The sequence below is a fragment of the Rhizophagus irregularis genome, chromosome 15 (assembly GCF_026210795.1).
Source record: "Rhizophagus irregularis chromosome 15, complete sequence".
NCBI lineage: Eukaryota > Fungi > Glomeromycota > Glomeromycetes > Glomerales > Glomeraceae > Rhizophagus > Rhizophagus irregularis.
This window is the reverse complement of record NC_089443.1, coordinates 3,473,882-3,497,279: the sequence shown is the minus strand read 5'-3', so window position 1 is coordinate 3,497,279 and position 23,398 is coordinate 3,473,882. Positions and strand designations below refer to the sequence as shown.

General features: G+C 28.2%; 4 protein-coding genes across 4 annotated transcripts; 2 read left to right on the top strand and 2 right to left on the bottom strand.

The window, feature by feature from the left end:
- The first annotated feature begins 719 nt into the window (after positions 1-719).
- On the top strand, positions 720-2,031 carry OCT59_007485 (uncharacterized protein). The gene is made up of 4 exons (XM_025309035.2): positions 720-1,022; positions 1,115-1,207; positions 1,285-1,404; positions 1,488-2,031. The coding sequence occupies exons 1-4, from the start codon at positions 753-755 to the stop codon at positions 1,917-1,919; spliced, it is 915 nt and encodes a 304-aa protein (XP_025186576.1). The 5' UTR covers positions 720-752; the 3' UTR covers positions 1,920-2,031.
- On the bottom strand, positions 1,723-2,835 carry OCT59_007484 (uncharacterized protein). The gene is made up of 3 exons (XM_066149010.1): positions 2,399-2,835; positions 2,234-2,315; positions 1,723-2,156 (listed from the first exon to the last, which is right to left on the bottom strand). The coding sequence occupies exons 1-3, from the start codon at positions 2,517-2,519 to the stop codon at positions 2,111-2,113; spliced, it is 249 nt and encodes an 82-aa protein (XP_065998718.1). The 5' UTR covers positions 2,520-2,835; the 3' UTR covers positions 1,723-2,110.
- Positions 2,836-3,205: 370 nt separating this feature from the next.
- Positions 3,206-9,695, bottom strand: OCT59_007483 (uncharacterized protein; the record flags this gene model as incomplete). Its single annotated transcript, XM_066149003.1, has 14 exons — positions 3,206-4,343; positions 4,431-4,563; positions 4,656-4,745; positions 4,816-5,162; positions 5,236-5,669; positions 5,744-6,174; positions 6,244-6,789; positions 6,875-7,164; positions 7,245-8,722; positions 8,798-9,152; positions 9,241-9,281; positions 9,350-9,382; positions 9,467-9,563; positions 9,680-9,695. The coding sequence occupies 14 exons, from the start codon at positions 9,693-9,695 to the stop codon at positions 4,120-4,122; spliced, it is 4,515 nt and encodes a 1,504-aa protein (XP_065998717.1). The 3' UTR covers positions 3,206-4,119.
- A 3,812-nt stretch (positions 9,696-13,507) lies between these two features.
- OCT59_007482 (uncharacterized protein) lies at positions 13,508-14,930 on the top strand (the record flags this gene model as incomplete). The annotated part of the gene is made up of 5 exons (XM_025333518.2): positions 13,508-13,672; positions 13,870-14,286; positions 14,379-14,489; positions 14,639-14,716; positions 14,799-14,930. The coding sequence occupies 5 exons, from the start codon at positions 13,508-13,510 to the stop codon at positions 14,928-14,930; spliced, it is 903 nt and encodes a 300-aa protein (XP_025186580.2).
- Positions 14,931-23,398: the final 8,468 nt, after the last annotated feature.

Here is a 23,398-nt window from a genome sequence, read left to right as displayed (position 1 = left end):
GCTATAAATAGGTTAAGGAAATAAACATAAAGAACTGTTACATGTGATATAAAACCATGGAACATTTACACTTTTTCTTATGATTGTCTCATGTGGTTAAAAAACGGGGCGAAAAGCTGAGAGCAAAGATTTTAAACAAATTTTTTAAAAATAAATTTCCTATTTAAAAAACTTTATTAAATATAATTAATGAATCCTTTATATGAAATTTTTATCCCATACTTAACGATGATTTCGAAAATAGCAAACACATTTTCTTATTTAAATCACAATTGTATTATACAGCAAATGAAATCTATTTCGTATAATAAGTTTTGATTTTGCTTTACAGCTTTAGGATTTCTAATTGTAAAATTGTCTTTGTACGTAATATTACGATATTGATATGATAATCTGATAAATTTTTTGTGGCTGTATACTGTGCCTGAACCTATAAAGAAATAATTTGGCCAATCATGTTAAATGATAATACCAAGGCATTGTGAATTTTACATATTTTACATAATATTAAGTAATTTATCCAAATTAGAGTCGTATGATTTGTTTTTTTTTGTATCGCCTGATATTCATAATAATTACGTTTTCACTGTTAATTGTAATGAAAAAAAGGAAGAATGGCGTGAGACGGTTTATGACAAAATTTTTCAATTGATTAGATTAAACGATAAGAAATATAAAAACTATAAATACCCAAATGGAATGAAGGTTTTTTTTTCTGCTACTAAATAATATTTGTTTAAGACAAACGAAAAATGGTTTTTGGATCACGTGTCGCTGTAATTGGAGCTGGTTCAGTTGGAGCTACAATATCTTATGCTTTGCTTATTCAAAAGATTTCATCCGAAATAATTTTAGTAGATATCGTTGAAGAGGTTGTACAAGGTCAAGTCCTTGATCTATCAGATGCAAATTTTATTTCTTCCACCCAAATTCGTGGTGGAACTTTCCAAGAGGCTGGTCAATGCGACATAATCATTATTACTGCAGGCGCAAAACAAAAACCTACTGAAACCAGAGTTGAGGTAAATTTAAATTTGAGATAAAAAACCCAGGTCAAATATTTGTCCCTCGTCAAATAATAATTATAACTAAATTTCTCGCTTTCTCTTGATAGCTAATAGAAAGGAATTATAAAATCTTGGATAGTGTTATTAAATCGATGCAACCTATTAAATCCAGTGCTATTTTATTATTGGTTGCTAATCCAGTAAGTTATTATCATCATCTTAATTTGGTTTTATTATTATTATTTTTTTTTTAAACAAATTGTTTCTTGTATATTAGGTTGATATATTGACATATATTGCTCAAAAACTTTCCGGATTGCCAAAAAATCAAGTAATTGGATCTGGTACATTTTTGGATTCAGCAAGATTAAGGCTTAAAATAGCATCATCAATAGGAGTAAATATTATTTTCTTGAAAAATTATTATTATTTTTTTTTAAAAAAAAAATAAAAAATAATCATTTAATTTTTTTTAATTAGGTCGCAGAAAATGCGGTTCATGCTTATGTATTAGGTGAACACGGCGATTCACAAATTATTGCATGGTCTTCGGCTCACATTGGTGGGAAACCATTATTAGATTTCCCGGAGTTGAAAAATATAGATAAAGATAAATTTGCAAAAGAAATATCTGGGAAAGCATATGAAATCATAAAATTAAAAGGTGCTACATATTTTGGTATCGCGGGATGTGTTTCGTCATTGGTTCAATGTATTGTATTAAATCAAAAACATGTTAGACCTTTAAGTACGTTTATTGAAGAATATGGATGTGTATTAAGTATGCCCGTTGTATTGGGAAGTAATGGAATTGAAAGAATGATTGAAATACATCTTGATTCTGATGAAAGAGCTAAATTAAAACAATCTGCTGTTGCTTTGAAACAAATTTGTGATAAATACGTTAAGTAATTAATAGGATATTAATAGGATTCTATTTTGAAAATTTTCTTCTTTTTAAATTTATTCTTAGTTCATTTATTTTATTTATTAATAAATTATTCATCTATATTATTCAAGTTATACGTTTATTTAATTAAATAATTTACAGAAAAAATTAAAAAAAATATTCGGAATAATCCGGAAATGACGGAAATTAACTTTTAACAACACGCTTCACAGCAACAACATAGACAAGCACCAAGAGCACTAAATAAAAAAAGAAATTTTCAGTAAATTTTACTAAAAAATTTATATTACAAAGAAAAAAAAAGGTCGATGCTTACATTCCTAAACATAACTTATCTTTTTTCTCGGGCGCTTGTTGTTGAACTACTACAGTTTGAGGTGGAGGTGTGGGATAATATCCTGATAACAAAATAAAATACAAAATAAATTTATTTGAATTTTTAATTTTCAAAATTTTAATAACGAGAAAGTCGAGATCTTACCTCCTTGTTGCATTGGTGGTTGTGGACTATAATAACCAGAATTTTGTCCTTGAGGTGGATATCCTTGAGGTGGATATTGTGGTGGTGGGTATTGTCCTCCTGGATATCCTTTATCGGCCATATTTATTTTATTTTATTTTATTTTATTTTATTTAAAGAAAAGAGATTTTTTTTCAATTTGGTGTGTCAATATATATATTTTTTTTTAAAAAAATATATGATTTTTGGTGACTCAATATATATATTTTAAAAGAAATATTTGGCTTTGCTTAAATTGTTAAAAGGCCAACCTGGATATTTATAGAATTGTAAACAAAGAAACTTCGATGTATCAAAACTTGTCCATTTAAATTGTTTGAAGGCGTATAATTAGATAGAAATTTCTTCTCATTAAGGTTTAGTTAGGATTTTATCTTATTGTATAATATAATTATCCTAATTAGTGTTTCGGATAATTTCCTTTATTGATTATTTTAATTCAAGAAAGATTACTTGTTTACATAAATCATGAGCTAAATTGAAATTTCCTGGATTTCTATCAATATGACCAATAAAAGGGGTTTTGTATTACATAATTTAAATTTCTTGGCCTCTATTCCTTGCCTTTTATAGGTAATGTATTCACGATAAAAAATTATGATAGATACAGCGATTTTCTAGATTTTCTAAGTAAGTAAACGACGATTTTTCTTGGCAACACTATTTCGGTACTGCCAAGAAAAGCTATAAATATCATCGAATCTTGGCGATTTGTATTTCATTGCCAATTCTGAACTCAATTGATCCTTAAAACAACGCGCTTTTTTTTATTTTCTAAATATTTAGAGTATAGTTAAATAAGGGGACAACTCAGGGGTACACAAACCACATGGATCACTAAAGCCATATATAATTTACAATTATTTACCATAATAGTCGTAATCGTGCAAAATCACAATGATCTTCATGATGATACAATCATACCATTCACATTTCACACCATGATGATACTGTCATACTTGTCATACTGGAAGACTATACATTGTATACTTTGTGAATTTTATTGCCGTATTCAAGTCAATTTCATCAATAATAGAAAGACTTTGTGAATCAATATTATTGTCGTTGTTATTGTTGTTATTGTAACTTCTGAATCGTTATTTTTCTCTGAATTGGATTTTTTTGGTTTTTATTTATTGGATCTTTTTGATGCACAATAAAGGAAGAAACGCCATTTTTAAACGTTTTAAACGTTTTAAATAAAAATATTTATAATTTTTTTTGTTAGTTTCAAAAAAAAAAGCAATTTCCCCTTACTATTATAAAAGTAGCAAAACAAACAAACAAAGAACAAAATAACAAGTGGTCCAATTTGGATAAAAAAACTTCACTTATATAGAGCAATCTTAAGTCTTGAAATTAGCTGCCGGCTTTCTGTCTGTACTGAAAAAAAAAACTAAAAATTTGCGAATTTTTCGTGACTTAATCTTGAGTTGTCCCCCCGTTTATTTATCTATCACCTATCTAATACAAATATCACCCGATCCTATTCCAAATGACGTTAATATTGTGAGAATATTTTTAGAAGTTTATTTAAAAAATTTTATTATTGAAATTTTTATACAATGTAGAGAAATATGCTTGTATTTGGCACTTTTATATGCATTATTTTGTTTTTATGGCTGAAAGCCGGTGTAAAAAAAGTAATAAAATACCCTATATATAAAAATCTATGTTAATTATTATTGTGCTCTTATTATATCATTATTTGTATTTCCACGTTGTTCATTCGGTTCAATATTATGTAATCTACGTCCTATCAAGTATTCTTCATCCCGAACAGCTTGCATCCAACTATTTACTAATTGTCCCATTTGTCGTTGAACGCGATAACCAAGTATCAATGCTAAAAACACCGGGTAGATATATCGAATTATTAGAGCTATACTATTTGCATTGGTAATGCCTATTAGTATCGAATGCGAGATGAGAAAATAAAGTCTATATTAGTAAAAATTGATTACGTAAATGATGATAAAAGATTTAATCATACCGAATGTGGTTATTATCACCCAAGCTGTCAATGCTGGAAGAATTACGGCCGCTAACGCTGAACCTCCTATCGGGAAAATAAACACTGTTGTTGCCAATTGGACGTTCAAATGTTTAATTCCCCTTCCGGTTATCTAATAAAAATATAAATTAAATCATTATATAAAAATTCATGTAGTTACCAAACATAATCATTATAATTATCATTTAATATATCTTATCTTACTTCGTTAATAGCTCTACTGTATACATTATCAGGTAACATAAAAACAATTCGATATGCGATTTTCATATAAACGATACCTAATGCCCAATCCTATTTTTAAATAATAAATCAGATGATATATTGTTATTCAAATACGTATTCAAAGAGAAGTAATAGTTACCTGTAAAAAAGATATGACTGGTATGTCGGTGGTAGGTTTTTTCCATGGTAAAATAATGTATAATTCGATAACTAATGACAGAAGGAATGGGATTACCATTCCAAAAAATATAACAAGGTACAAAATTTTTGCAACCACAATTATCCCTTGCAACATCTTCTGTCTGACCATAGCCCAATCGATATTGCGATCTTGTCTCTCGGCAATCGCTTGAATTTTATTCGTAATCCATTCAATGGCAACGTAATGTGCCCACAATACATAAAGTCCCACTGTAAATGTATATAAATCGTGGACAGCACGTTGATGATGTAAGATAGATTTAAAGATGTAACGTCCAGTCAAAACTTTAAAATTTAATGGATTCGTTAGTTTAAATGTGTTCATCACAAATTTAACAAAAAAGAAAAATATATTTACGTGGCAAGACGGTTACTGAACAGCAAAATAAAGAACCACAGAACCACATAAGGAATAAAAATATTATTACTCTTGCTTTAAAATTTGGAGGAATATAAACAACTGTATAGTTAAGTTGATCATCTTGTCCAACCGGTACTTCTCCGGGATTTTTTAATGTGCCATCCTCATTCACAGGTATTAACATTCTCCGGCCTGGTACAACTGTTATACCGTCATAACTAGGTGCACGAACAAGTCCACCATCTGTACCTTCCTCATCATAATGACGACCTCCAAACATGAAAGATGTCAACCGTAAAACACGTGAGGTAACTTTCCACCAATTCTCAAATAATTTACGGAATAGACGTTTTGGCTTGGCCCAAGTGACAGTTACAGGAACGACTATGTGAAATACGAGAAGATCAGCAGGAAAATCAGAGATTGGTTCCCTAGATAAAGGAAGGTAAAGAATTAAAAAAAATTCCCGACTAGCGTGCACATATAAATCAAATATATTACATACATGAATGGTAATTGCAATGGTAATATTCCATCAAAACAATAACGAAGAAAATAAATAACACTTCCTAAGCCGAAAACAATCATTGCACTATACATAATACCACTTGCGCCAATTTTTTTGAGTTGGGTCCAAACAGGTCTATCTAGAATTTCTTTTATAGGATGAAATTGTGGATCATTCGGATCACGAATAAACCACATAACACCATTTCGTACAATTTCTCGACACAGAGATACAAACACCGCGAAATGGAACATAAATGCGGTACCAGTAAACCAATGAAGAAAAGTTGATGTAATGGGAGATTCAAGATAAAATTCCAGACGGGTTGATGGTGTTGCTTCCGCAAATAATGGCAACGTAGAGAGATCCAATAATATACCACATATAATCGGAAAAATAACCAATTCAATTGCGACAAAGAAAGCGACCTAAATAAGATTAAGATTAAGATTATTAATAAAATTTTCACATAATGTAACTAACTAAATTTAACATACCTTTAAAACTATGCCTTGTTGACGTAATCCTTCTTGAACAGCTCGACCAACAGTAGCACCGTATGCGTTCCTCGTTTTTGCCAAATAATAAGCACACAAAAAAATGATAACTGTATATCCACAAAGGATACACACAATCTTATCCGTAGGTGTATTACCGTAAGCGAAACCATTCCACCGATCGATTATTTTAACAAGCCACGTTAAATTTTGTGCTTTTAGAAATTCAGAAAAATTGTTAACACTACTAATGGTTGAGTTTGCGATAATTTCTGATTCTGGGGGGTCTATTTTAGCAACGATAGCAGCAGCATATCCCAAAAGATCTTCCGTTTTATCAGAAACATCTTGCACATAATGCATCAATACTGAATTTACGAACATTGGCGAAATTTGAGGACTAGTAGCGTTCCATCCAGACTTTAATAATGGAAATACAAGTGACCATAACCAAGGAATACCAGTATCAAGGACGAGATCTACTAAAGGGTCCGTCAATTTTCGTAATAGTTTCAACGGGAGCTGTATAACATTCAAGGGTTTAATCTAAAGTGCATAAATGTAAACATTAGATTATCAAAATATTTTAATTAAAGACTTAATATAAATATAAAAAAGTGCATCAAAGTACCAATAAAACAGTTTTTCCGACGATAAATGGGACCCAAATAGAACCGGCCAAACATAATGCAATCAAAACTATCATCAACGCAGAGTTTTGAGCTAACATCCATAAAGATCCTCTCATGCCAATAGCTTCCAATACACCTTCAAGATCTTCATTAGCAACATTTTCTTCATCCTCATCATCTGCTTCTATAAATCCTTGGTCGACGGCAGGAGGTTCGATTGCCTCATTAAAAAGGGGTGCAGGCATAGGCAAAACTGGAGCATCAGCAACCTCTGCATTGGGTTCCCTCGCTAATTAAGATTATAAAAAATTAATAAATAATTTCATTATCGAAAGTATGATATAATTTGTAATATTTATAACATTTTACCATTTAATTCCCCAGCAGGCTCCTCTTCATTTTCATCATCTTCGAGAGGATTATCATTATCATCTGAATCATTCTCTTCGCCTTCATCCTCCTCATCATCAATGCCTTCATCTTCTTCAATATCATCTATATCATCAAAATCCGATGAATCATCATCATCATTCTTTCCAAAATTATCATCGTAACCTTGTAAATTAGTATTATTAGAGTTACGGTGCGAATCATCAGCAAAATAAACAGTATTTGTTATTATTTTTGATGGACTGTATGTGTTATTGATATCTCGTGGGTATTTTTCTTGTAAATTTATGTCTTCGCTTTCCTCGTCACTATCTGATACTTCAGGTGTTACATCATAATCGGCATTGTTATCACCTAATTGTTCTTTCTTTGAAGAAATTTCAGAATAATCAACATTCATAAAAGAACCACCAAGAGATAAATCATCAAGATCATCTTGTGTCGATTGTCCTATTGTATTGGAAGATGATGCAGGATGCGTCCTCACTTTCCCGATAGGACGGATTCTTCTATCTCCTATTAAGGTAGGAATAAATTTATCTGAAGATTGCCCTTGTTGAGCTGTAACACCTGCAACGCCTGATGAGGATGAAGAAGAGGATGATGATGCAGAAGAGCTGAAAAAATCATCTTTATCTTTATCAATGACAGAATTATCGACCTTGAATTGTGAAGGATTAGAGTCTTTTATAACTACGTTTTGTGATATTTGTGAAGATGAAGTATCGCCTAATTCCGAGAAAATCATCAAAGAATCATTCGATTCAATACTTTTCCCTTTAAAATCTTTACTTGCATCACCCATAAGAGCTTGAATCGACATCTTAGAGTCATCTACATATGGAACATACATAGAAGATTTTTGATTGTCCATGTTAACATTTGTTTCTGAAAGTAAAGATGAATTATCTTTTTCGTAAGTAATGTCCTCATTCCCTAATTTGACGTCTAGTCTATTTTCAGATGGTATAATGTTCGATTCAATTTGAGTGTTAATGTAATCTGTTATTAATTGTTGATTTATGTTTTCTTCTTGATGTTGATCATTAACTTCATTAAGTTCTACATTATCTCTAAGAAGATTTTGTTGTAATGGTTCAGGAACTGGATCTTGCTGCAAAACTTGATCAGCCGGGGGATGCGGCTCTGGCTGAATTAATGGTAGGCGATGTCCATTTTGGAAAATAAATGCTCCTTCATTGAAGTTTGCTACGGCGGGAACAACAGGAATTTGAGGTTCTTCAGGTATTTGTTCAACTACCGGAAACATAATCCCATTGTTAATAACATTTCCTTCATTTGCAGGCCCATCATTTACTTGATCATTGACATTATTGTTATCATTTGCAGCTGGTGTGTTCTGAACTATCCACTCTCTTAATAAGAATGCAGCCACAAAAACTATAACAACAACACATGTAATGATTTGACCTTCAAACGTGTCTGATAATACTTTGCTATAATAATGTTGGAATAATAATAATTATTTAGCCTGATTAAAATAATTGTTGATATTGTAATATAGAACTAACCTGGCTAAATCACCATAATATTCCACAAATTTTACTGCATCCGGAGGTACATACCAAACGAATCCTTTAAGCAGTCCCAAATATATTATACTAAGACCGCTCTTTTCACCAGATTCTATATTGTTATCTGAAATTCTATTGGGAATCTTTTGTCCGTTGATAAAAAAAGCGATACTTTCACCGCTCCAGTAATAAAACCTCCATATCCATACAGTAGCCCAAGGTAATGCTATTAACCATACAATTCCTACAAGAAGTGCACGGAACCATATTTGAACGAGTCCATAAAGGCGCCGTATACCGCGTCGAAGGAATAATACAATGGGGATAGTATCTGGCATACTTGGATCATAAACTAAGAATTGGAATTAATAATAATCAAATAGTTATTATAGTTATTCTCGATTTTTTTTAATATGTTTACTATAATAAATAATACATACTTGGGGTGAACGAAAAAGGATATTTGCACACTTCACAATATCTATTAAATCAATTTGTATAAGTAATTCACCTAGTATGTTCTAAAAGAGTTAAAATAAAAATGCATACTTTTTCTTGCTATGTCTCAGCCATTCTGTCAAACTGTTTTAAGACAAATAAAAATCGTAAGACAAAATAACGATCAAGAAATTATTTTATCAAATATATTTTTTAAAGTAATATTACCAATCTTGGTGAACAAATCTAATACTACCAGAGCATTTACAAGGATGGTATAATGGTTGGTCTTCAGTGCCTTCACTACGGCAAACACGACAAACATCTAAATAAAAAATAATTAACGTAAAATGTATTGTAAACGTAGATCTGGAATCTCGCCTCATAAAAAAGTTATTTATCCTTGATCACGACTGAAATCACTTAGACAAAATCTACTACCTTCGTCTTCGACCATTGCTCGCTTTTTTAATTAAAATAATCGTTACTAAGCTAAAAAAGTTTCGAAAGCAAAAAAACGAACGTTAAAAAAATAGCAGAGATGCGATGGCTGCTTAATTTGTAATGTTCGATAATTTATCGAACTGTTTATTGCTTATATTAACAATTGTATGGTCCTGTGACTTATTCGTATACATGATCGCATTGACGTAATTTTTTCATTTTCAAATGTTGTTTTGCTTACTAAAGCTTTGATAACAAACAAAATTCTACGTGAAAAAGTATTAGTCGTGTAGTCGAGTATAATTTTTTTCAATATCTAATTTTTTACTGCAGAATTTTCTTTCAATTATCTGATTGTCTTTGTAATTGAGCAGTAGTTGCTGAGCTTCTTGTAAAGTATTTGTTTTAAAACTTTCTATTCTTTATTTCGGTTTTAATGCTTTTTAATTTGATTTCAGCTTGAATATTTCTTATTTCTTTCCTTACCAAAATTAATTATTTTTACTATGCATTAGAGCACAGAATTGTATGTATTATTTACTTTGTTAATACTCCAGAAAAAAAGATTAATAGCGTTACAATCACGTGTTATTAGTACACTCGAAACCAAAAAATAACATAGACCGTTTCTGATTAATCTTGTTTTTTATTGCAATTTCTTTTCTAATGATTATTTTTTTTTTTTACTGTTTGTTAAAATGATATTTTGGCGAGCTATTAAAAATCTTTCTGGCACAATTTAAAAGATTTTGGGAAATATTTATAATTTTGAATACAATTTGAAACTAAATTTAATTCTGTCATTTAATACCTTGGGCTTTGATTTTGTTTTTCAATTAAGATATTTTACTTGTAATTTAATCAAATAAAATCAAATGCATAACTTCCCAATCTTTATTAATTGTAATATAAAAATTTGTTAATTACATACCAAAATCACGTGATAAGTGTCACCTTTTAGATAAGATCAAAAGGAAATCTTTTTAAATATAAAGGTGTAAGTATTTTAATTTAACTGAGCAAACAATATGCTGCAATTGAACCTTGAAAAAAGATGAACAGTGGCTTTAAAAATTATATAAAAATATTATTTATGATGAGAATCCGAAGGGTATTATAATTTGTGTCATCCTATAAAATTATTATATATGCAAAGCTTCATGATTTGTAATTCATCCCTCATTTGACCTTAAAAGATTAACATCTACTCATGATCGTTCCATTTATCACACCCTATATAATTCACTCCAGCGATTTGACTTAACCATAACAAACAGATGTATTGTTTGGGTATATTGAGTATTTACTATTACTAAGTATTCTCTAAAATTATTGTAAAATTGATAAAAATAAAAAAATGACACAAGTTACTAGTATATCTACAATTTTTAAGCACTCTTACAAGCCTCTCTACTGATGTATTATTCACGAATAAATGGATTGGATTCAAATATCTATTTCAGTATGTGACTCTTTTAAAATATCAGAATTGGCCAATTGACAAGATTTAACTCTCCACATTGTTTTTCGCCTTTTGAAATTTGAACTTGACACCATCTTTTATTTTTAAGAACATCTTTATTTTTAATACTAGCAGAACCAGCGCCGTGCTCACTAAATGACATTGAAACTAAAAAAAATACTGGAAAGCATTTTTTTTGTAAAACAATTTTTATTTTCAATGCAGCCTTAGGATCTGCTCAATTTTCAACATCAAAATGTGTATGCAATTCCCTCTTCTGTGGTTGCGGGATATTCAATTGGAACCAAGGAATGTTCAACATCTTTGATTTATAAATATAGCTACGGTTTGATAAAGCTGATTTAAGTTTTACGGCATCATCTTTTACTTTTTGCGGTTTAGAGCAGTCTACCGCGAAATAAACTGGGCCATGTCCATTGGGTCCTGTGATGCTTTTTCTTGCCGAAGTTCAAACTTGCCTTCGTATAGATTTACCTAGTAACAAGGTATGGATACATATAGCGACCTCGATGCTTCATTTCCACTGATTGAAAAGGACTTGAAACGGACATTCAGTTCGGTCATAAGATGTTTAAGTGCTTCTGAGAAGAATCATCTTCCACGAGAGCACTGATAACGAAGGATCGTCTGTTTCGCCAAATCTGAGAAAGCTTTTGAAGGAGTCTCTAGTCTAGCTACCCTATCTACTTCTTCGTTCTAGAGTGAACTTAATAACTCTGATGAAACTGATTTGTAGATTTTTTTTCTCGATAGTTTTATGTATAAAAGATATAATGCTTCGGTTGTTTGTCTTGCTACACGTTCTTATAGCATCCTTACATTTGTAGTATACCCTCAATGACCACCTTGGAATCTACGTATATTAACGCGTAGTAACACTAATAAAGCTGAAGGTATAGACCAATTATGTACATAACCTACGCAGCAATATAGTTGCTGTTCAACGTTTATGACAACCCCATTATTGCTATGGGTACGATTAATAACCCGCTATTCAGATGGCATCTATTGTATCTTTTCATGTGAATCGTATTGTATACTATTGGAAGGTCCGTCCCTTGCCAATGTTGAAACTAAAATTCTCGGAAGTTATTTTTTGTATTCCTGTCATTTTACCGTAAACAGATTCTTGTTTCCTATTATCGTTACTTGGGATCGCGACTAGCTTCATCTGTAGAATATTGCGTAGAATCTGTTATTTCTATGTATGTGTAGGTAATAGGAATTGATCCATCTAGTCAATTATGTGAATCATTCTAGAATTTTTCCTTCCATTTCATGCGTTGATCGTAACGCCAACTCGCCAAGTGATTGTGGCTTGCCCATTGCTTATCAGGAATTGTAATACTCGTTTAAGGCCATGATTTTTTATGGAATTTGTTGATTGTATATAAATCTCTGATGATAGGGCATTATAGGGATAGTCCAATATCGTGAATCATAGGTTGAAAATCAGTAAAGTAATCTTTCGCTTTCTCAAAACTTCGTTTGCGTGATGGAGGAAAAGTTTGGTCATGTTTTTATCTCTCCAGATTGTGATTTCCTATGGTATGTGGCTTGGAGTGGCCTAATGTCTACTGAAATGTCTATGACGTTTTGTGCTTCCATCTTATTTTTCGATATCCATTGAGTGTCATCTACGTACACCGAAGCGGCTGTGCGTAATGATAGTGTCAAAGATTTATTATTGGTTATTCGTCGATAAATTTATTTCGTTTCATATTCAAAATTAGTGTTGTATTGTAAAAGATCACCCATATCAAGGAGGATATCGTCTCACCCTGATCAATTCCGCCTTCAATAATCTTCATAGATCTCTTTAAAATTATCAATAATAAATTCTAATGGCGTTATCCAGGATTTTGATCCACTTTAAAGTATGTTCCAGGGGAAATCATACCCACACTATCGCCATATCTTGCAAGACCAATCCATAATTCCTCCATTATGCTGTTGAGGAAATCAATGGAACTTGTGTGGATTCACCTGGCAGACCTGTAAAATTTGGTCTTCTAAGATGTGATACTGATCCTTGTATATTCAATTATGGGATGGGTCATCATCAGATAATATTCACCTTTCATCCGTCTTATATTTCTTCTTGGCTTTGGTTGATCCACAACTGTTGCTGGTGGTCTCGGTACTGGCTGTTGAGCTTTGTCGTCATTTTAAGATTATAACTTCAAATTTTAGCATAAGATATAATTGTGCCAGTTCCCATTTATAGTTCGCATATCATTCCATTCCTGTTCTGTGGGTATGTCCATCAATCACATATTTTCCTTGATATCATTACTTGGTGTATAGATGGATTTTCATCTTTCGGGAAGGTCGTTGAATTTATGGCCCCTAGTTCTGAAGATCCGTTTAAACGTTCTGGTAGCTTCGTTTTTGACTTCCTCTACCGTCCATTTGTATTTTATAACATCTATGAATTACGTAATTATTTACGTATTACGTCATCTCGAAATGCTGTTAATCATTTTCGTTGGTCTTCTAGTATCATTGTATTTCGGCTTTAAATTCGTTATTTTATGACTTTTTCTCGTACTCTCCTTATGTATAATACTCTGCAAAAAAAAACCAACTCTCATTTTCTGACGATCTTGTTATCTAAATAATATAATAAACATCTCAGGTGTTACAGTATATGAACATAATTGTTATATAAGTTTTAAATATCTAATAAAAGCTCGCGCAATAGAGGGGGTATAAGGGTCAACCCTCTGAAATTTGTATCATAACAGCTGCTCGAGTAACATCAACAACTATTGGACAACTACTTCCATACGCGCCTAGTACGAGTTTTGAGGAAACAGCTATTCAAGTAACAACACTCACGGTTATTGAACAATTACCTCCTGACGTGGCTATGGCTAGTACTAGTTCTACTCAACAACGTGAACAACCAGTAGGAACTGAATCTGAAACTCCTGGACGAGAAACTTCACTAAATGAGCAACCTGCAGGAACAGGTCCTGTTGAAGCTCCTAGTATTGGAGGAGCGACTAATGAAAATAATAATGGAGAACGGGAAGCACGTCCTGCAAAGAAAAAGAAAAAATCAAAAAAATCAAAGGCTGAAAAACGATTGGCTCGTTTCAAAACATGTTGCTCACTTGTAAGACTGAATTCTTTTTTTAAAAAAATCAATTTTCATTACGTGAATAATTTTTTTTTTTCTTTTTCTTTTTTTTTTTTTGATAATTACAGCTTAACCGTGAACGTATGATTCGTGCGGAACAACAACGAATTTACTTGATTGAACGAAACAAAATTAACGATCTCCGCGAAAAATTCGTTATCGTAGGACCAGCTGGCAATGTAGGAAGTGTTTTATTGTTGTACATAGTCCTGTGCGGATGGAGTGTGGATCATTCGTTATACTTCGGAATTCGGACTAATTAACCTGCAACGAAACTTTTACGTTCAAATTTATTAACTTGTTTTTTTTAAAAAAAAAAATTATTCAGGTTTATACAGTTACTATTGCGCATTTACCAGATTGCAATTGTCCAGATTTCACGAAAGGATTTTTGTGTAAGCATATTGTAAGTATATTGGAGAAAATCTAAAATCTTCTTAATCGAGATCTAGAATTATGACAACCTTTTTACGTTTATATTTGTTTAGTTCTTTGTTTACCTCAAAGTTTTGGGTGTAAATCGAGATAGCACGCTTATCTATCAGAAAGCGCTTTTGTCTAAAGAACTTCTTTCGATCTTTACAAATGCAAGGCCTAGTTGGCCCAGCAATACAGTGTAATTGCATAACGTGTGACTCATACATTTCATTAAAAGACTATTAATGCACTGAGATATCATTTTTCCTTAGTCTCCGCATTATATTTCTTATGTATAATGTCTTTTTCCTTTCGATATTCTTATATTGCGTGTTGAGTGTTGAGGGTTACCATTTTAGGATCATATTTATTTTGCCCATAAGATGGAATCATTTTACCCATTCTATCAATATAATTAAATGCTCCGTTCGAAAGAGGTAAGGATTCTAGGTGATGTTCCATTGTTCCTCCGAAGTATTATGCTCTCATCCAAACGATTATCTTCACGGTGTGTTCTAATTTAGGTACTATACATTAATTTTTTACATTACTATATATAATATATATATCATACTAATATTGTAGCATATTAATTTCAATTATTTTTTTTATGATGCTTTTTATATTGGTAAAGAAAATTATGAATCATTATCTAAAGTTGGTGAAATATTTACTTTACAATTAATTGATTTAAAAAATAATGGAATAATTGATGATATTAATATTCATTAATTAATTGATATTTTCTTTTCTGGTAACTGAATCTAATTTGTTTATATTGTAATATAAAAAATATTAAAGATAAATTATATTAAAAAAGTTTTACAAATAATTTAATTTATTAATCAGAAAACAGAAAAACTTCTATATTTTCTGTAATTGATTTATTTAATTATATTTCTAATGAATTATACATATTACTATGAATTATTTGATCAAAAAGATTAAATATATATTTTAAATTAAAAAATTCAAGCTATTAAATTAAGTTATTTTATATTACTATAAAAGATGATTTTAGATTTTAGATTTTAATATATAGGATGTAGGTTTACTATAAAAATTAATTTTAGAGTTATTTATAATTTTAAAAGTAATTAAAATTGGATATTATTTAAAAAAAACATATAATTATATAATTTTTAATATAACTATCATTAGTAATGCCTGTCTAACCTTTTTTTCAATTTGTTACTAATTAATTTCAGGTTTATTACTAACTAAACTATTAAATTTAATTATATAAAAATTATAATTTTATTATAAAAATATATAATATTATATTATATATTATAAAAAATAATTTTTTAAAAAATATTTATAAATTATAAGTATTTATTATAATTAAAAATCTATGGAAATTCTATATAGAAATCCTATAGAATTTTAATTTTGGCATTTTGTTTTTTAATTTTTAATATTTAAAAACTATTTTAATTTTATTAAATAACTAAATATTTCAGTTTTAATTATTATTATTAATTATTATAATGTAAAAATTTAAAATATAAATAAAAAAATTTGTAAAGAATAATTTTTTAAATAGATAAATACTTCAAATAATGAACAGTTAAAATCACTGGTATTACAAACCTCTTCAAAATTTTACAATTAGTTTCTTCAAAATTTTACTATAATTTTATTATAATTTCAGTAAAGATTTTGACAGCTTTAGCATTTATAATAAGTTTTATTAGGTTTTGCTTTTCTTTAAAATTTTGCTAATTTTTTATTTTTTAATAAAACTTTTATATAGTTTTAACAAAGTTTTGCTATTTTAGCATTTTATCAACTTATCAAATCTTCTAATTTTTTTAGTAATTTTAGTTTAAAATTAAAATAAATATTTTTAAGAATTGTGATAAATATTAAATTAAGTAAAACTTACATAATATAAATTAAGTATTTTTATTAATTAAAATTAATAATTATATATATAATTAAATATTATTAGTTCATCATGAAGTTTAACCAAATGGAAGTCTTGTATTTATCAAATAGCAGTATTTGAATAGTATTAAAAATTTGCATTTATTAAGTAATAAAAAAATAAAATACTACAATATTTTATTATTTATTAATTATTTAATTTTTTAAGCATTTTTTTAATACTTTAATTTAACATTTATAAATACTTTTTCAACACATCTTGTATTCAATAAGTGCTATTTATAAATATTTAGTAAATGCTTTGATAAATATTATGATGTTAAAAAAAAATTTATCTGAAAATAAAAATAAAACTTTTTATAAAACTAATAATAAGTAATGGGTTTAAAATTTGTGCGCACCTGCGCATATACGCACTCCTATGGATATATTATATATAAAAGTCAAAAATGACATTTTAAACCCTTCATGGCTCATTAAGTAATGTTGTAGAATAGGCAAAAATACACATAATAAATAAAATTTTTAAGACTCTATAATATGTACGTGAGAGTTGCGGCATGAATATTTAAAAAAATCAGGATTTTACTAAAATCACGTGATAATTAATGATCGACAAATTTACTATATAAAAATTACCAAAAATGGAGGAATGTGCACATGCGCAGATATGCACAAATTTTATTTTCATAAGTAATATATATTATTATTTTAACTAATATTATAAAAAATTTAATTTATATTATAAAAACAAAAGTATAGTTTAATAAGTAAAAAAATAAAAATTTAATAAATTTTTTAATAATATTTTTTTTTTTATCCACAATATATTTACTAGTTTATTAAATTACAAGTTATAGAATAATATATAAGTAAAAGAAAAAATCTAATATTATTAGTTAATGAATCATTTATTATATTAAAAAAATATCTTATACAGTCAGACCTGTCTATAATCACCCCATATATAATCACATCCTGTATATTATCACTTAATTTCAATGCCTTAAAATTTTAAGACTGATATTCACTTTTTATAATCACCATTATATGCTAATCACTATCACCGATATAAAAACAAACTTTAGTTTAAATTATTATAAAATTAACTATATACAGTCAACTCTCTTTATAGTCACACATTTGGGACAGTCCATATTTGGTGATTATAAAGAGATGTGACTATATAAAAAATTTCTTATATTAGTATATCATAATTCCGGCCAAAAATTAACATAATTTTGGCCAAAATTATACTTAAAACTTTATTGTATCGTAACTCCTCCAATATTAATCGTAGAGAGATGATCTTACCGCCATTCGATTCGTCTTGATGAGACGGTTCTAATGGTATAAAATACATCGAAATCCAATCACTAGATTAATTTCCGAAATTAAAAAAATATTAATGGTTTTTGTGTAATAACTCTGCCAATATTGATCCTAGAGAGACGATCTTACTACCATTCGATTCGTCTTGATGCGACGAATCTAATGGTATAAAATACATCGAAATCCAATCACTAGATCAATTTCCGAAATTAAAAAATATTAAATAGTTTTTAAGTAGTAACTCCGTCAATATTGATCATAGAGAGATGAGCTTACCACCATTCGATTCGTCTTGATGAGGCGATTCCAACGAGCTATTAATCGTCTTTTTATAATCACTAGGTACCGAGATATTTAGCAAAATGTTAAATGGCGCAGTAAACGTAAATCAAGGAATATAATAATGCCGATGCTTAACATTTTGTTGAATAACTCATCAGCCAGTGATCGTAAAAGGATAAAACTACCACCATTCGATTCGTCTCAGTGAGACGATTCTAACAAGCTATGGTACATCTTTGTACGATTATTAGATGCCAAGTTATTTAATATATTCTTTATATAACTGTGATTATAAACGGTTCTTTTTAATATAAGATTTTTGAGGATAGGTGTGATAGTGACTATAGATAGATTGTGACTATATAGGATAGATTTTAATAATAAAGTGTTTTGAACATTCAACTGGTGTGACTATATAGTAGAATGTGACTATAACGGAAGTGACTATAGAGGGAGTTGACTGTATTATCACATATCACATGATCAAATGTACATTACATCATGGTTGATGAATTTAAATAGAAAATCACGCATCCTTTTATTTTGCTAAATTTAACAATTATCAGAGATTATCTTTTCCTTTTTAATGACAATGATACAAAATATCATTTTTTCTTTATTTTTTTTTCTTTGTTCTCTTTTACACGTTATAATGACACAAACAAGGATGGCTATAAGTGACGAAATAAAATATAAAATATGTAATTATCAAATTAAAAACCCAAATATATCCCATGAAAATATTGCAATATATTTTAACCGACTTCATAATATAAATATTAAAAGACCAACAATATCTAAGATTTTAAAGGATAGAGAGCGATGGCTTTCTATAACAAATAATACTTCTTCAACTTATAGGCATCGTGAAGTAAAGTATCCTTCACTTGAACAAGCACTTTCTATTTGGGTAAAACAAGCATTATCAAAAAATATGATTTTATCAGATAATATTTTACGAGAAAAAGCTAAAGAATTTGCACAGGATTTAAATATAGCAGAGAATGCTATTGGATTTTCAAATGGTTGGTTAGGTGGATTTAAATCGCGAAATAATTTAAGCAAGCAATGAATACATGGAGAATCCAATAGTGAGCCTTTATCTACATTACCAGAATTGCGGGCTGAATTACAAGAATTAATTTCTAAATATGATCCAAATGATGTGTTTAATTTTGATGAAACGGGACTTTTTTATCGCATGACACCTAATCAAACACTTGCATCCGGACCTGTTTCTGGAACAAAGAAAGTAAGATCTTCTTATATTTGTATTAAAATTTATTTATTATTAAATTATATTCAATATGTTTTATTACTATAATACGATAAAACTAGGATTACGGTACTTTTAGGGTGTAACTCAAATGGAACTGAAAAGATCAAACCACTTGTGATTGGAAATGCGCAAAAACCTCATTGTCTTCATAGAATCAATATAAGTAATTTACCAGTTTCTTATTATTGGAACAAAAAAGCATGGATGACATAAGATATTTTTCGCCATTGGATTAAAATTCTTGACAATAAATTTCGGGTCCAAAAGTGGCAAGTTTTAATATTATTAAACAATGCATCATCACATTTAGAGCCTAAGAAAAAAGAAGCAAATAATAATGAAGTAAATAATTTACTATTTATTTTGTATATATTTCCATCTATAATTATAATTAATTTTAAAATTAAACTTTAGCTTTACAATTCCGATGAAACTTCAGCTGCAGAATCGTCACATGCAGCTAAAAATAAAAAAGGAAAAAAACGGGCAGTATCTAAATCAAAAAAATCTCGTCAACTATTTGATGATTTATCTCAACCATTAGAACTTACAAATATTACTATTAAATATCTTCCGCCTAACACCACTTCTCATTTGCAACCAATGGATCAAGGTATAATTAATAATTTTAAGGTTAGCAATAAATTTGAATGTTATTTTTTGTTAGAATAATATAGTTATTTTATTTTAATTAATTATCTATCATTTTTTGAAAATATAGGTTAAATATAAACAATATTATTGTCGGCATTTAATAAGACAATTTGACAATGGGGAAGATATAGGCCAGTAAATAAATTTTTTTTTAACTGATAATTTATGATGTAATTATTAATTAATTAATTTATTTATTTATTTTTTTAAAAAAAATTAAGAAAACTTAATTTACTAGAAGCAATTAATTATTTGTCGGACGCATGGTTAGATGTATCACAAAATACAATTTCAAACTGTTGGGCTAAAGCAGGAATTTTGCCATCAGTAAATCATGTCCAAAGAGAAGTTGCATCTGATCAAATCGACATGGAGTTAGATGTTGAATTTGAAGAAATTGAAGAACTTTTTGAGATTTTACCTGATATTGGTACACCTTTTTTAGATGATATTGATCATTATATAAAAGAATTGGAAGAACTACCGGTTGAAGAATTTCTAGATGATAAACAAATTATCGAATATGTTACTAAAGATTCTAGTGAGGAAGTTATTAGTGATAGCGAACCTGAACTGGAAATAATTAGCATAAAAGAAGCGGCACAAGGTTTGAAAACCTTTATTACTTTTTTTACCCAGCAATCTGATCATTCAGGTTTTTGTTCTGAAGATTTAAAAATTTTCAACAAATATTCAAAATTAATGAACGTCAAATTATTTGAAAGTAAAAAACAAACTTCTATTGACTCTTTTTTCAATTAATTTGCATGTTAATAAATAAAATATAATGGCATTAATATAATATCTTATTTTCTTTTTGTGATTAATGTTTGTATTTATAAAAAAACTCTATATAATAACCGCGTAGTAATTTTAATATGAATGTATGATATGATAAAGTTATTATACAATCACACCTATTTATAATCACCAATTTTTGACGACCGAAAGTGGTGATTATGCATAGTCTTGACTGTATATATATTATTGGTTAGCCAATTGTACTTAATAAGTAAAATATCATATTTATAATATATAATAGAATTTCATTTACTTATATTAATATAAAAGGTTATTGTAGAAATTGGCTTTTTACTAATAATTTTTACTTTACTTTTTTTTTAAATTCTATTGGTTAATTAGTTAAAAAGAAAAAAATCATAATAATGTAACATAAAATTTCCTTTTATAATAGGATCTGCAAAAAAATTTTATATATAATTTTTACTTTAAGCTTAGAATATATATGCCATTCAAATTATTTTGGGTTGCCGTAATTATAAGTAAAATCCCAAATTCAATTATGACATCTCAAATTATTTTGGCACTTTACATAGTAAATTATATATAAACTGAATAAATTACGATATCCCAAATTATAATTATGGCATCCCAAAATAATTTGGGTAGCATGTATAGCTTGGAAATAACTTATCTTATAAATAAGTAGAATGCTTATATAACACCTTACTTTTTATATACTTAGAATGCTAAAAGATTCATTATATTATGATGTTTTATAAATTTTTTTCTTGTAAATCAATATTAAAAAATGTACTAATCATCCTAAAACTATTTTTACCATCTAATACTTCAAATATTCTTCTATTATATCATCATATCCTTTTATATATATTAAAATTAAGGAATCAATATACTAAATATTCTGTTAAATCATCAAAGTAGCAATAGTAAAAAGTATATTAATTTTATTATATTGTATAGAAGTATTAGACTTAAAATATGTTTCTTTTAATATATAAAAAATTAAATATACAAAGAATATAATACTAAAAGACTACTTAATCCTTATTTAACATTTCCAATAATATAAATTCTATTTATTTAACTATCAAAGAAATATAAAAGAAAATAAAAATAAAAGAAAAAAGAATAAAAGTACAAAAAAATATGAAATTTATTTATCTATATTAGCAATTAAACAGGTAACTCATATAATCCTATTAATAATATTCATAAAGGTTTTTGTTACAATTTCTAATTCTTTTTAATATATAAAAATAACTGAATATGAGGTTTAAATATTGAACTAAAAGTTGTTTAAAATTAGAGATTATTTTTATAGAGTGATTTTAACGCTCACCAGTGATGAAATTCACCCAAGGTAAAGTTCACCTATATTATATAATTTATTAAAATTTAAATTGTTTTGTTTTGAAAAAACTAATAATTTTATTAATAAAAACTGAATATATATAGTTTAAATATAATAATATATTATACAATAATTCATAAGTTAGTATTATTATAAAAAATGGGATAAATCTTACAAGTATTAAGTAGATTTTATACTGCTAAACAACTTTCAATTAATAAAGGAAGTAAATTTCATTTGACTAAAGTGGTGAAATTACGCTCTAAAGTTAATAAATAGAAAAAAAAAATTCAAAAGTTAGTACTATGATGAAAAACGTAGATTTCTCCATATGTATTATACCTATACCCATAAAAATTAATATATAAGTAGTTTTGACCTTGCTGACCAATTTTCAATTAAGTTAGAAAGTCGATTTCATTTGACTAAAGTGGTGAAATTATGCGCTGAAGTTAATAAACAGAAAAAAAAAGAAAGTTAATACCATTATGAAAAATGTAGATTTTTCCATATATATTATACCTACACCCATTAAAATTAATATACAAATAGTTTCGACCTTGCTGAACAATTTTCAATTAATTTAGAAAGTCGATTTCATTTGACTAAAGTGGTGAAATTACGCTCTAAAGTTAGTAAACAGAAAAAAAAAATTAAAAGTTAGTACTATTATGAAAAATGTTGGTTTCTCCATATATATTATACCTACACCTATGAAAATTAATATACACATAGTTTCGACCTTGCTGAACAATTTTCAATTAATTTAGAAAGTCGATTTCATTTGACTAAAGTAGTGAAATTACGCTCTGAAGTTAATAAATGAAAAAATAATTTTGAAAGTTAGTACCATTATGAAAAATATAGGTTTGTTTATATGTATTATACCTACACTTATAAAAAATAATATACAATTAGTTTTGGCTTTGTTGAACAACTTTTAATTAATAAAAGAAATTGATTTCATTTGACTAAAGTAGTGAAATTACACTCTAAAGTTATTAAATAAAAAATATAAAACTTTAAAAGTTAAACAGTTAGTAGTGTTATAAAAAACACAAATTTCTCTATAAATTTCATTTCTAATTTATAAAATTGAGTTGTATGCAGTTTAAAAA

What these genes read in the sequence shown, in the direction of transcription:
- OCT59_007485 (XM_025309035.2), top strand. Translation starts at nt 753, where the DNA reads ATGGTTTTTGGATCACGTGTCGCTGTAATTGGAGCTGGTTCAGTTGGA. An exon ending in CTACTGAAACCAGAGTTGAG is followed by an intron (nt 1,023 to 1,114) that starts GTAAATTTAAAT and finishes TTCTCTTGATAG; the next exon opens with CTAATAGAAAGGAATTATAA. An exon ending in TATTATTGGTTGCTAATCCA is followed by an intron (nt 1,208 to 1,284) that starts GTAAGTTATTAT and finishes CTTGTATATTAG; the next exon opens with GTTGATATATTGACATATAT.
- OCT59_007484 (XM_066149010.1), bottom strand. Translation starts at nt 2,519, where the DNA reads ATGGCCGATAAAGGATATCCAGGAGGACAATACCCACCACCACAATAT. An exon ending in ACCACCAATGCAACAAGGAG is followed by an intron (nt 2,316 to 2,398) that starts GTAAGATCTCGA and finishes TTTTGTTATCAG; the next exon opens with GATATTATCCCACACCTCCA. An exon ending in GATAAGTTATGTTTAGGAAT is followed by an intron (nt 2,157 to 2,233) that starts GTAAGCATCGAC and finishes TTTTTTATTTAG; the next exon opens with TGCTCTTGGTGCTTGTCTAT.